This window comes from Rhincodon typus, chromosome 1 (genome assembly GCF_021869965.1).
Source record: "Rhincodon typus isolate 14 chromosome 1, sRhiTyp1.1, whole genome shotgun sequence".
NCBI classification, from domain to species: Eukaryota; Metazoa; Chordata; class Chondrichthyes; order Orectolobiformes; family Rhincodontidae; genus Rhincodon; species Rhincodon typus.
The window spans coordinates 145452499-145465704 of record NC_063332.1 but is presented as its reverse complement, the minus strand read 5'-3'; the positions used below and the strand labels follow the sequence as shown (position 1 = coordinate 145465704).

The 13206-nt window shown below is 41.8% G+C and overlaps 1 protein-coding gene across 1 annotated transcript; it reads right to left on the bottom strand.

The window, feature by feature from the left end:
* Positions 1–6519: 6519 nt before the first annotated feature.
* On the bottom strand, positions 6520–9936 carry LOC125484880 (ATPase family protein 2 homolog). The gene is made up of 2 exons (XM_048605425.1): positions 9508–9936; positions 6520–6814 (listed from the first exon to the last, which is right to left on the bottom strand). Exons 1-2 carry the CDS (start codon positions 9610–9612, stop codon positions 6638–6640), a joined length of 282 nt encoding a protein of 93 aa, XP_048461382.1. The 5' UTR covers positions 9613–9936; the 3' UTR covers positions 6520–6637.
* Positions 9937–13206: the final 3270 nt, after the last annotated feature.

The window sequence follows — 13206 nt, the reverse complement described above, 5'->3', positions numbered from 1 at the left end:
TTATCTCAGCATAAGCAGCAAGTGATAGATACAGCTAAGTGATCCCACAATCAATGGGTCAGATCTAAGCTCTGCAGTTCTGTCACATCAGTCATGAAAGGTCGTCGACAATTAAACAATATACTGGAGGAGGAGGAGGCTCCACAAATATCCCCTTCCTCAATGATGGAAGAGCCCAGCACATCAGTGCAAAAGATAAGGCAGATGCTTTTGCAGCATTCTTCAGCCCGAAGTGCTGAGTGGATGATCCATCTCGGCATCCTCCAGTGGTTCCCAGCATTACAGATATCTGACTTTAGCCAATTCGATTCACTCCATGTGATACGAAGAAATGGTTGGAGGCACTAGATACTGCAAAAGCTATAGGCCCTGACAACATTCCTGCAATAATACTGAAGACTTGAGCTCCAGAACCTGCATCTCCCCTAGCCAAGCTGTTCCAGTACAGTTACAACACTGGCATCTACCTGACAATGTGGAAATTTGCCCAAGTATGTTCTGTACATTAAAAGTAGGTCAAATCCATCCTGGCCAATTACCACCTCATCAGTCTACTTTCGATCATCAATAAAGTGATGGAAGATGTCATCAACAGTGCTATCAAGCAGCACCTGCTCAGCAACAATCTGCTCATTGACCCCTAGTTTGGGTTCCACCAGGGCCACTCAGCTTCTAACCTTGTTACAATATTTGTTCAAACATGGACAAAAGAGCTGAAGTCCAGAGGTGAGGTGAGAGTGACAGCCCTTGACATTAAGGCTGCAGTCAACCAAATGTGGCATCAAGGAGCCCTAGCAAAACTGGAATCAATGAGTATCGGGGGCAAACTCTCCGGTGGTTGGAGTCATACCTGACACATGGAAAGATAGACGTGGTTGGTGGAGGTCAGTCATCTCAGCTCCAGGACACCTCTGCAGGGGTTCCTCAGGGTAGTGTCCTAGCCCAGCTATCTTCAGCTGCTTCATCAGTGACCTTCCCTCCATCATAAGGTCAGAAGTGGGACTGTTCGCTGATGATTGCACAATATTCAGCACCATTCACGACTTCTCAGACATTGAAGCAGTCCATATTCAACTGCAACAAGATCTGGACAATATCCAGGCTTGGACTGACAAGTGGTAAGTAACATTCGTGCCACACAAATGCCAGGCTATGACCATCACCAATAAGAGAAAATCTAACCATCACCCCTTGACATTCAATGGTGTTACCATCACTGAATTCCACCATTATCAATATCATTGATCAGAATCTCAACTGGTCTCACCACATAAATGCAATGGCTGCAAGAGCAGGTCAGAGACTAGGAATACTGCAGTGAGTAACTCATCTCCTGACTCCCGAGAGCCCGTCCACCATTTACAAAGCACAAATCAGGAGTGTGATGAAACACACCCCACTTGCCTGATGAGTGCAGCTCCAATAACACTCAAGAAGCTTGACACTATCCAGGACAAAGCAGCCCACTTGATTGGCACTACATTCATAAGCATCCACTCCCTCCACCACTGATGCTCAGTAGCAGCAATGTGTACTATCTACAAGATGCATTGCAGAAATTCAACGAAGATCCTCAGACAACACCTTCCAGACCCAAGGCCACTCCCATCTAAAAGGACAAGGGCAGCATATACATGGGAACACCACCATTTTCAATTTCCTCTTCAAGCCACTCACCACCCTGACTTGGAAATATATCATTGTTCCTTCACTGTCGTTGGTCAAAATTCTGGAATTTCCTCCCTAATGGCATTGTGAGTCAACCCACAGCTGATTCAAGAAGGCTCAAGGACAACTAGGGACAGGCAATGAATGCAGTGACATCCATATCCCACATAATGATTAAAAAAAGACACAGAAAGCTAGCACACAGGTCATCAGCAGGTAAAGCAGGAAGGCTAGTGAAATGTTGGCCCTTATTTCAAGGGGTTGGGGGATAAAAGTAGGGAAATCTCACAGCGACTGTGTGGGTGTTGGTGACACCACATCTGGAGTTCTATCAGCAGTTTTAGTCATGTTGTTTAAGGAAAGATATAATTTCATTGGAGGCAGTTCAGAGAACGTTCCTGGATGATTCCTGGTATGGGGTGGATTGTCTTATGAGCAAAGGCTAAACAGATTCGGACTCTACTCACTGGAGTATAGAAGAATGAGAGGTGATCTCATTGAAACATATTGGATTCTAAAGGGGCTTGACAGGGTAAATGCTGTGAGGATGCTTCCTGTAAGTCTAGGATCACAGAAAATAGTCTCAGAATAAAGGGGTCCAATTTAAGACTGAGATGAGGAGGAATTCCTTCTTTCAGAGGGTTGAGAGTCTTTGGAACTCCTTGCCACAGAGAGCTGCGATAGAGTCTAAATCAGAAATCCAGGGTTATGGGGAAAGGGCAAGAAAGTGGAATGTGAGGAATATTGGATCAGCCATGATCCTACTTAATAGTGCAGCAGTCTCAAAGGGTCAAATAGCTTACTTCTGTTCCTATTTCTTATGGACTTAATTCATTTCATTGTGGAAATGGAGTGAACTTCAGATTCTGAACAGGAATGATATCGGACTCAAAACATTGACTGTGCTTCTCTCTCTGCAAATGCTGCCATATTTGATGAGTTTCTATAGCATTCTCTGCATTTGTTTCAGATTTCCAGCTTCCACAGCATTTTGCCTTTATGGAAATGGATTGGAACCAGCCAGTTCATTAAATTGTCAGGCTTAAATCACAGAGCTCAAGTCTCCTCAGCTGTCATTGTTGCCACTTTCCAAGAAGTGATTTCTCTGCTAATTTAGCTGTTGCTGCAATAGCAGCTGCTGCCTCCCTATTGAGTGATTCCAGTGTCAAAGTGGGAGGGAGGTAGACAGCCGTATAAATGGACCATGCTGAGGAGACCTCTTGATGCTGAAACATTGTTGCCAACAATAATTGTATGGGCTCCTGGAAGCAGTCTCTGGGAGTACTGCATCTAATATCCCAAAATGGAATTGAGGCCAATGCTGAGATTGTGTCGCACTTAGACATAAATTCAGCCCATGGTTTCTAGAAGCAGTGGGGACTGAAACCAAAGATCATAGAATTGATTGGCAAAAGAATCTGAAACTATATAAAGAAGATATGGGGTGAATCATATGGTTTTTGGCAAGTGCGAGTTAGGTTGAGTGACTCACTGTGAGTTGCAGCAAGGTTTCTCATTGTATTTTATTAAACTCACCACATAAATTGGTATTTCAGCCCTTATGATGAGTATCATGTCCAACTTCTGTCCAATCTTAGACCTTGCTGTTCCTGGAGCAACTCATCACACCAGAGATCCTGGAATTGACTGGCATCTTTGACACCGGTGCCATATCTAAAAGGCCGTTAAACAACTGGACAAGCACTATCAATCTGGAGCTTCCCTGCCTAGTTCCTTGATAGTTGACCCAGACATGGCAGATAGGAGGAAAGTGGCTTTTCAGGCTTGGTCATGGAGCTTCTACTGGACAGTGTGGTTCACAGGCAGGGCTTTTACTTCCCCCTGGACTGCAGTGGGGGCATGATACCAGACCATGCCAGCCTGATCCAAAGTTCCACCCAGTTTAGAACAGTCTCAGCGAAATGGCCTAATATGCCAATGTAAGGCCCACCATCTTCTCTCTGATACCTCTCACTCACTCTATTTCTGCTACTGTACCCATCTCCCACCAGTGATCATTCTCTATCACTCTCATTATTGCATGCAACATTTTCCCAACTCGCCCTCACCCAACCCATCTTGTGACATCACTAACACTATACACCCTCCAGCTGCACGCATGGCCCCAAGCATAAAGTATGCTTGTTGCAGCATTACAGTGGGAGCTGCCAGAACAGCCCAAGGTACAGCACTTATCCAAGTGAATAAGATGTGTTTTAAAGGCTCATAACAGCTGGCACATATCAAATACCAAAGTCTGTGGATCTAGGGCGCTTGTGGTCAGTGCCATGGACCATGCTGAAGATGTTGGTGTCCGGTGGCCAACATTGAGGTCCTTTGGAGCAAGCGCCAAGCTTAACCCACGAAGAAGATCTTCTGGTTTCCAAGTTGCATTTTCCCGATATCTAGTTTGCATGGCAAGTTTGGGATAATTGCCACTCATGATGAATTGGGTGGCTGACAAAGTGTTTAACAAGTCATAAGGAGTGTCAGTTGGGAACTTGCCACTGCCTAGCGAGAATCTTTCTATAACCTTTCTGAAACTTATACAAGATACAGTGAGATGATCTTGACATTGAGATGGGTCTTGCTGAACATCTCACCTCTTTCTACTATTCATCTCACCATGGCCCATGTCACTCACAGCCTGATAGTATGGGGAAAGAGATTCTACTTTCACATTCAAAAGATAATTGGAAAAATACTCAAATGAAAATAAACACAGGACTATGGAGAAAGAGCACAGATGGATTAATCAGATAGTTCTACATGGTGTTCTATCATTCTCTGATTCTGGGACTGGTGGACCATCTTTGTGGTGGAATGGTTTTGGAGTGCACATTCCAATCGGATGTTTAAGTTGCCAACAGTCTGGTTCTGCCTGAGGAAGTGGAGGAAGAGGATTTTAAGCAGTAAAATGTTTGTTGGCTTATATACAGTGTGGACTTTCTTGAAAATTGTGATTGCACTAAAAGATAGTAAGAACTGCCGATGCTGGAGTCTGAGATAACACAATGTGGAGCTGGAGGAATACAGCAGGCCAGGCAGCATCAGAACAGCAGGAAAGCTGACATTTTGTGTTGGGACCCTTCTTCAGAAATGGGGCAGGGGAAGGGGGCTCTTAAATAAATAGAGGGGGGGGTTCCGGCTGGGGAAGGTAGGTGGGATGGTGAGTGTAGGTAGGTAGTGGTGGGGATTGGTCAGTGAGGTGGGAGGAGCGGATAGGTGGGAGAGAAGACGGACAGGTCAGGGAGGCGGGGATGAGAGTGTGGGTTTGTCATGGGATGAGGCTGGGGGTGGGGAGATTTTGAAGCTAGTAAAGCCCACATTGAGACCATTGGGTTGTAGGCTCCCAAGGTGGAATATGAGGTGCTGCTCCTCCAGTTTCCGGGTGGCATTGTTATGACACTGGAGGAGGCCCAGGGTGGACATGTCGTCCAGGGAGTGGGAGGGGGGAGTTGAAGTGGTTCGCGACTGGAAGGTGCTGTCGTTTGTCGCGAACTGAGCGCAGGTGCTCTATAAAGTGATCTCCGAGCCTCCGCTTGGTCTCACCGATGGAGAGGAGGCCACATCGGGAACAGTGGATACAATAGACCACATTAGCAGATGTGCAGGTGAACATCCGTCTGATGTGATTGCACTAAAGCTGTTCTGCTCAGAAATCTTTATCAGTTGGTGTACAACTAATGTAACATTTCTGTGCAGTATACTGAGAGTTCTGTATTGTTTCAAGTGTTGTGTGTTGGGTTGGGTGAAATGGCTGAGGCTCTAGGTGCCCTCTCAGACAAATGTATAAGAACCCATGTTGTTGTTTTTGAAGAAAAGCGGGACAGTTGTCACTTAAGTGTTGACCAACGCTTATCTCCAATCGCTGCCATGAAAAATAGAAAAGTAAAGCAAAGTGCTGTAGACTTTGGGCATCTGAAATAAAAACAAAAAATACTGCAAATACAATGCCGATCTATCAGCAACTGTGCAGAAGATTACAGTTAACATTTCAAGTTAATGATGAGATATAGTCCTTAGATCAAGTCACTTGTGATCAGTGTAGAGCAAGTTGTTGACCATTGCTGCTTCTTCAGCCTATCTGTCTTCCTGATTTTCTTAATGCTCATGAGAATCTTTGTGCTTTGTTCCTATTAAGCATCCATTTTTTTCACAACCCATTGGTACACAAAAGACTACACTTCATATTTAAGGTAATAAGATATTAATCAGGGCTGCTGTTCCTGAATTATCTGATTGTTAGGTAGGGTATGGATAACATCAGATTCATCTGTGACTTTCCCCAGTCACACAGCTAATCAACATTCTTCTGGCTGAGAGATGAAGCATGATCATTTGACTGAAGCACCAGAAGTCAGCACCACCGAAGCAATATCTTCAGAAAATGAGGAAAGAAAACACAAGAAATACAGGAAACTTCAAGTACTCTTGCATTAGCAGTGTTTCACATATGTCTAGAGCAGAAACAAGAAATAACATTGGGTGTATATATTTTTAAAATAGGACGTGTGGTGTCTTACACTCAAACATATTATTAAATGACTTTTCTATTTAAAAAATAGAAAATAGGGATTTAAAAAATCAGTACATATTGAAAATGGGAAACAAAGATTAGTTAAATTGACATGCTATGTTGATGTATCAAACTCTTGAGAGATGAAGTGGTCCACATGGACTGTCAAGACTAGGTTACAATTCAAAGTGGGACAGGGAAGGAAGGATATGCCCACTATTCCTATTCATTATACTGCTACAAGGCTTTTCTAAAAGCCTGGAAAAGTTTCCGCTACAGGATTGATGTGTGGCAAAGTTAGTTAGTTACAACAAAATGCCAATTAATTATAGTTGATTTGAAATATAAATCTTTATTTATTGAAATTAACACATGGATATTGCAGAATTATTACTTAATTCCTCTTCATAACAAGCTTGATATCTTCAATGAATAAACCTCATTTTATTCTTACAGCATATGAAGTCCACTTCGCTGCTGATAACTAGCATAGAAGTCCATAAGCTTCTTAGGAATTCTTGGAGTGACAATTTCAAATGACTGATCAAAATGTCTTTTCTTAATTATCTTGGCCTCAAGATCTTCTTGCAAAGCTAAGAGGGCTGCTTCCCTGCAAAGAGCAATGATCTGAAAGGAACAGATAACAAAAACACCAATGATTTAGAGCAAGAATGATTCGTTAGTACAGAACTTAAACATTATTAAAAAGAGACATGAAAACAAAGTTTTTTTGTATTGTACTCGTCAGGACTGAAATTCAATGAACCTGACTTTGGAAAGGAAACAACAATTTATATAGCATAAGAAGACATTCCAGATTGTGTGTGTAACAATGACATGGTGATGCAGCAGGACTGTTAACTGTTAATCTTAGTTAATTGACTAATTCAAACCAAGAAACATTGATATTGACTGAGGGATTGGCTGTCTCCATGGCATATTTTGTTCTTCTTTGGAAAGGTGCAATGTGTAAACATGTTCCTTTTGCAGGACCTTAGAATCTTAGAATCCCTACAGTGTGGAAACAGGCCCTTTGGCCCAACAAGTACACAATGAACCTCAGAGCATCCTACCCACCTAATCTACACATTCCTGAACACTATGGGCAATTTAGCATGGCCAATCCACCTAGCCTGCACATCTTTGGACTGTGGGAGGAAACCAGAGCACCTGGAGGAAACCCACGCAGATACGGAGGGTGTGTGTGAAGAAATGGAGCTTCTAGCACACACAAAAGATTGGAATGCTGCCCATTGCAAACGGTCAGAGACATGTGGTTTGATACGGTCTGTTGACATGTATGGCCGACATACCTGGCATCACACTTACACTGAATCTCATTACCCATTTGTGTGGTAGGCAGAACATTTTTTTGGGCTAATTGCAGCATCCTGTTAGTGGGAAGTAATACTTGTGTGTGCTGATTACGTGGAGAAAAATTTCACTTTTAGAAGAAATTTGTATATCTAATCTGACCTCAAATATAGTGATTCTTCTTCATTAAGTCCTCTAACTGTCTCTGCCAGATAGATCTAATTACTATGCAATGTGAGTCAATGGCAGTAGCACCACTGAGTTGAACTGGACAATCGAGTGCAATTGTACATGGCATCGTAAGAGAAAGGCAACCTTTTATCTAGATTAGTCCAGGGCTTCCTACACTCTATCCAGTCGATCACTTCAGACATTCTGTTATATCATCAGTTTTAGACTGCTGCTCATTCCTGCCTCTGTAGCTGCAGAAAATAACAAGCAGAACTGCCAGTGGGAGTATTTGCACAGCTACAAATTCCAGGGATGCAAGAGTAAACCAGTCCTTTCCCAAGTTTCAGTCCTTCCAGAAGTGCTTTTGATTAACCATACAATGCTGTAAAGCAGTGTACCTTCCCGCAAGGTCAAAAATCACACGACACCAGGTTATAGTCCAACAGGTTTATTTGAAAATGCAGGCTTTCATAGCACAGCTCGTTCCTCAGGCATATGTGTGAGGGAGAGGGTGCAAGACATGGAATTTATAAGCAGAAAGGTAACAACTCTAAAACTGGCCGCTTCGTGTTGAATCTTTAATCAATTAGCAAGGACACCACTGATAGAAATGCAAAATCCAGATTCCTTTCCAGTCATTGCCCCGAGATAATTAAAGGTTTTATCAATATATACAAGAGACGACATTTCAGGTCAGACAATGCATTTTAGGTGTGAAGTCTTGCTTAGAATCTGTCTATATTTTAAACTAGGGTCAGTTTTTTGAGCAAAACAGAATGTATCTACAACTACACAAACATCTTGGATGAAAACAATTCATGTGTGTGCCTGTGTCTGTGTAAGTGCGGCCAGTTTTAGAGCTGTTACCTTTCTGCTTATAAATTCTGTGTCTTATACCCTCTCTCCCATACTACACCTGAGGAAGGAGCTGAGTTATGAAAGCTTGCGTTTTCAAATAAACCTGCTGGACTATACCCTGGTGTCATGTGATTTTTGACCCTGCCCAACACCGGCATCTCCATATCATACCTTCATTCAAACATACACTTTTCTTTAGTAAGATGATTCAGTTCAATTATGCATCTGTAAATCAATCAGAATGCCCTATTTCTTAGAGTGGGGCAACCTAATGTTAGTTCCTCCACTTAAGTTGGAGTTAATGAAACAATTTTAGGATATGTGGGCTGGATTTTCCAAGAAGAGGTAATGTCATGCAGATTGTCACTTTGCTCCGTTTTCAATGCAAAAAAGAGGTCTGCATTTCCGACAGGAAGATTCCAGTCAGGGCTGCTTCAGAAACATAGAGCCATATTTCCATTCTGACAGATCCCTCGTAGTATAGAACCTAAGGTGGAAAAAAGGAACACGCCCCCTCTTTTACAGTAGCCAGTTGCCATATTCTGAAATTCAAAGGTCATATCGCAGACCGTCACTTTGACTGCTCCTGTGAATGGGTAAGGTAGTGTAAGTGTGAGGTTAGGGTGCCAGGAGGGAAGGTGCCATGTGGTAGAGTGGCAGGTAAGTTGGGTTCCAATGAACAAGGTGGAAAGGGGACTAGGGATGGGGGTGTGTGGGTTCTGGGTCTGTTAGCTGAGCCAGGTCTGAAGAGGGGTGGGATGGATGGGTGGGTGTAGGGAGTAGGGTGAGTTTGATCCAACAGTGGGGGGGTGACCCGGATGAAGAGAGGGATGTTAGGTTAGGGGTGGGGGCGATATTGGGAAATCTTGAATAAGTGTAGTCACAGTTAGGTGTGTTAAGTTAGGAGTCAATTGACTAGTTAGTCAGGAATTAGACTAGGTATTAAATAATTGAATTTCTCCTGAGTAACTATTTACCTTAAATGCAGCTGAACTGTCCAAACTTTCAGATTGAAGTGGATATTGTTTCAAGTCTCCAGGTATAGGGAATTTCAAAGGCAATTCTTTTGATGTCTGCTTCATTGGGGTTTGTGCAGGATTTCCAACTCCAACTCTCGTCTACACTTCAGGAGCAATTATTTGCCCATTGGAAAATCTAGGCCAATGTGTCAAATTATTAGTGCCAAACCTAGCTAATGAAGCAAGGAAGAGATGACCTATGCTGGTGACAATGTTTGGACCTCAGGGGATGCAAGGTGCAGTCAAAGCCAACTCAGATTCTTCTTATTATTGTCTCCTCATCTTCCACTTTAGTATTCATAACATTCATAGTTTAAAGCAATGTTAGACAGAATTCACTGATGTTCATAGAATCATTGAATTCCCTACAGTGTGGAAACAACTGATTCGGTCCAACAAGTCCACACTGCCCCTCTGAAGACATCCCACCCTGGCTCATTCCCTACCCCTGCATTTGCCCATGTCTAACCCACCTAACCATCACTGGACACTATGCTGTGGGGCAGCAGCGCTAACTACTGAGCCACCATGCTGCCCTTTCTGCAAGACAACCTGATAGAATGGCTAGGTTTTGAAATAGTCACAGCAAATGCATTCCCCACATGAATTGAAACAAATACACAAGCTCTGCATTCCTCCAAATAAACTAAACACATCTTGTTGTACTTATTTAATGTGCTGTGGAGAAAACACCATTCAGGGTTGGTCTGGGACCACAAACAGTTCAATTAGCATTTTTATGGTTCACTGTAAGTTCTGGATTTCCTTTTACTTTTGCTGTGTATATTGCAACCAGTGATAGATGAAACAAACAATAATAATAAAGCTTATCTCAAACAACTTTGTTCTCTCATCAGCATAGCCACAACAATTGTGCAGTAATAAAGCAAGGAGAGAAATAATATTTCTGTAATCTATAATTAAAATACACAGTCGCAAAATACAAACATTATCCAGTGATATGAGCAGTTCACTTAGCTGCTTTTCAATTTTGCTGATGAGTTTGCGAACGAGCTAATGAGTTGTGTGCAAGTGAGAATACAAGGCTTTTAATTATTATTCAGATTAGCTTTTTCACCAGTGATCCAAAAATAGAGCCTGTCAGTTAGTTAATGTTAAACATCTGGTTCCTTTATTATGCCAAAACATTCACAGAATCAAAGAATTATTATGGTGCAGAAGAAGGGCATTTAGACCGTTGTGTCTGCATTGGCTCTCCAAAAAAGCATTGTGACTTAGTGCCATTCTTCTGCCTTTTTCCCATATCTTTGCACAATATTTCTATTTAAATAATAATGTATTACCTTCTTGTAAGCCTCGAAAGAATCTGCCTTCCACTACAATTGCAGGCACTACATTCCAGATCTGAACCACTGTTTGTACAGAAAAGCTTTTTCCCTACAACACATTTGCTTCTTTGCAAATCACTAAATCTGTGCCTTCTCATTCTGGATTCTTTTACGTGCAGGAATAATTTCTCTCTATTTTATCTTGTGCACCTTGTTGAGACTTCATAGTGATTGATACAATTAGTGGCTTGCTAGGCCATTTCAGAGGGCAGTTTAGAGTCAACCACCATTGTTGCGGGTCTGGAATCACATGTAGGCCAGACCAGGTGAGAATGGCAGATTTCTTTCCCTGAAGGATATTAGTGAATCAGATGGATTTTTCTGACAATTGACAATGGTTTCATGTCATCCATAGATTCTTATTTCCAGATTTTTAAAATTGAATTCAAATTCCACCATCTACTGTGGTGGGATTTGAATTTGGCCCCCTAGAACATCAGTTGAGTTTCTGAATTAATTGTCTAGCGATAATTGCCTCCATTGAAGTCCTATTCTTTTGAAGTCCTATATGTCCTCCTCACACATTACAATGTTTTCAGGCTTTGCATCCTCCACAAAACTTTGCAATTGTCTCCAGCACACCAACATCTAGGTCACTAACAAATATCAGGAAAAGCAACGGTCCCAAAACCAAATTCTAGGGGACTCCATTATAAAACATTCTCTAGCTCAAAAAATATCTATTGATCATTAGATTTCATTGAATCACTCAGCCAGTTTTGTATCCATGTTGCTTCTGTGCCCTTTATTCCATGAGTTATAGCTTTTCTCATAAGTCTGCTGCGTGGCACTATATTTAACACCTTTGAAAATCCATATACACCACAATAACATTACCCTCATCAACCGTTCCTTTCACCTTTTCAAAAAATCTCCAGCGTTAGGTAAACATGACTCCCCTGCTGACTCTCAAATCAATTCACCCTTTTCCAGATGACAACTAATTCTATCCCAAATAAGTGCATTAAGAGGGTCACCCACCACTGAAATTAAACTAACTGGATGCCAAGAATAAATTTATCAATTGAAAATTATACCACAATACATGATTTTCAAATATGGCTCATGAGGTTTAGTGCTATCAACATAGATATGGGGACTAACTTTATGTTGATGATGGTGTCACGGAAGCGTACCATGTAAAATAAGGAATTAGAGATGATTGTGCATTGATGGGAAGAGATGTGATGACTAGTTTGGATCAGGTAGAAATGGAACGAAGTGAAGGCAGTGCATGGAAGTAGATCAGAGATGATAGGAGGTCCAAGTGATTGATCTGATTGGCAGAGGTGAAGGAGGATAAAAAAGGACATTTTGACAAGAGTGGCATCACATGGTATGCAATGGTTACGTTGATGTAGGTCGTTCGTGTACTATGTGCAAGGAGTAATCCAGAGCAAGGAATTCAAAAAGAATGGCGGGAAGGGTAGACATGGCAATGACAGGCTCGACAAAAGAACAAGTGGCTAGACACTGGGAAGTGATCGGGGGGTAGAAAGGGGCCAGGAATTCGTTTTCTAAAGAATGACTCCTGACTTGAAAATACCATCTCTCTCCCAAGCTAAAACTATTGCTCAGAAATCGGATTTTACAGGGGACAGTTGTCCCCCAGAGACCAGTCATTTTGACTTCAGTGGGAAATTAATCAGCATACGATACAGTTTGAGGAAAAATCAGTTGAATGTCTTTTGATATTTGTGCACAACTTAAATTCCTATATCTTTTTAAGTCACCAGAAATGTCATAAAGGATGTTGTTCAAAAGCAGAATGAGAACAAGGATTAATGATCATTTTTGCTTTGCCTTCTATTTGTTTTTCAGATGCTGTTTGGAAACAGGGCAGTAAAAGAAAATCAGGCCTAAGAAGTTTATTAGAGATAGTAGGAACTGCAGATGCTGGAGAATCTGAGATAACAAGGTGTAGAGCTGGATGAACACAGCAGGCCAAGCAGCATCAGAGGAGCAGGAAGGCTGACGTTTTGGGCCTAGACCCTTCTTCAGAATATCACCTCTTTTTTCAACCTGCTACTTCTGTTTATTATCATGAAGCTAAACACACAGAGGAAAATATGGCCTGATATTCTTAAATGATGGTCATGACATTTGCACTTTATGTGGTAATTGTGGTGTTCCACTTCATTCACCAGGACAAAGTATAAACAGCTATACACTCCTATAAAGGAGGCTGCATTACATTAGATTAGCTATGATAAATTCTTGGCTGGACTGAACAGTGAAAAAATGCATGCACATATGTGAATGATCACTTTAGGCTATTTTATGTTTTCCTTTTGTAGAAATTAGAACT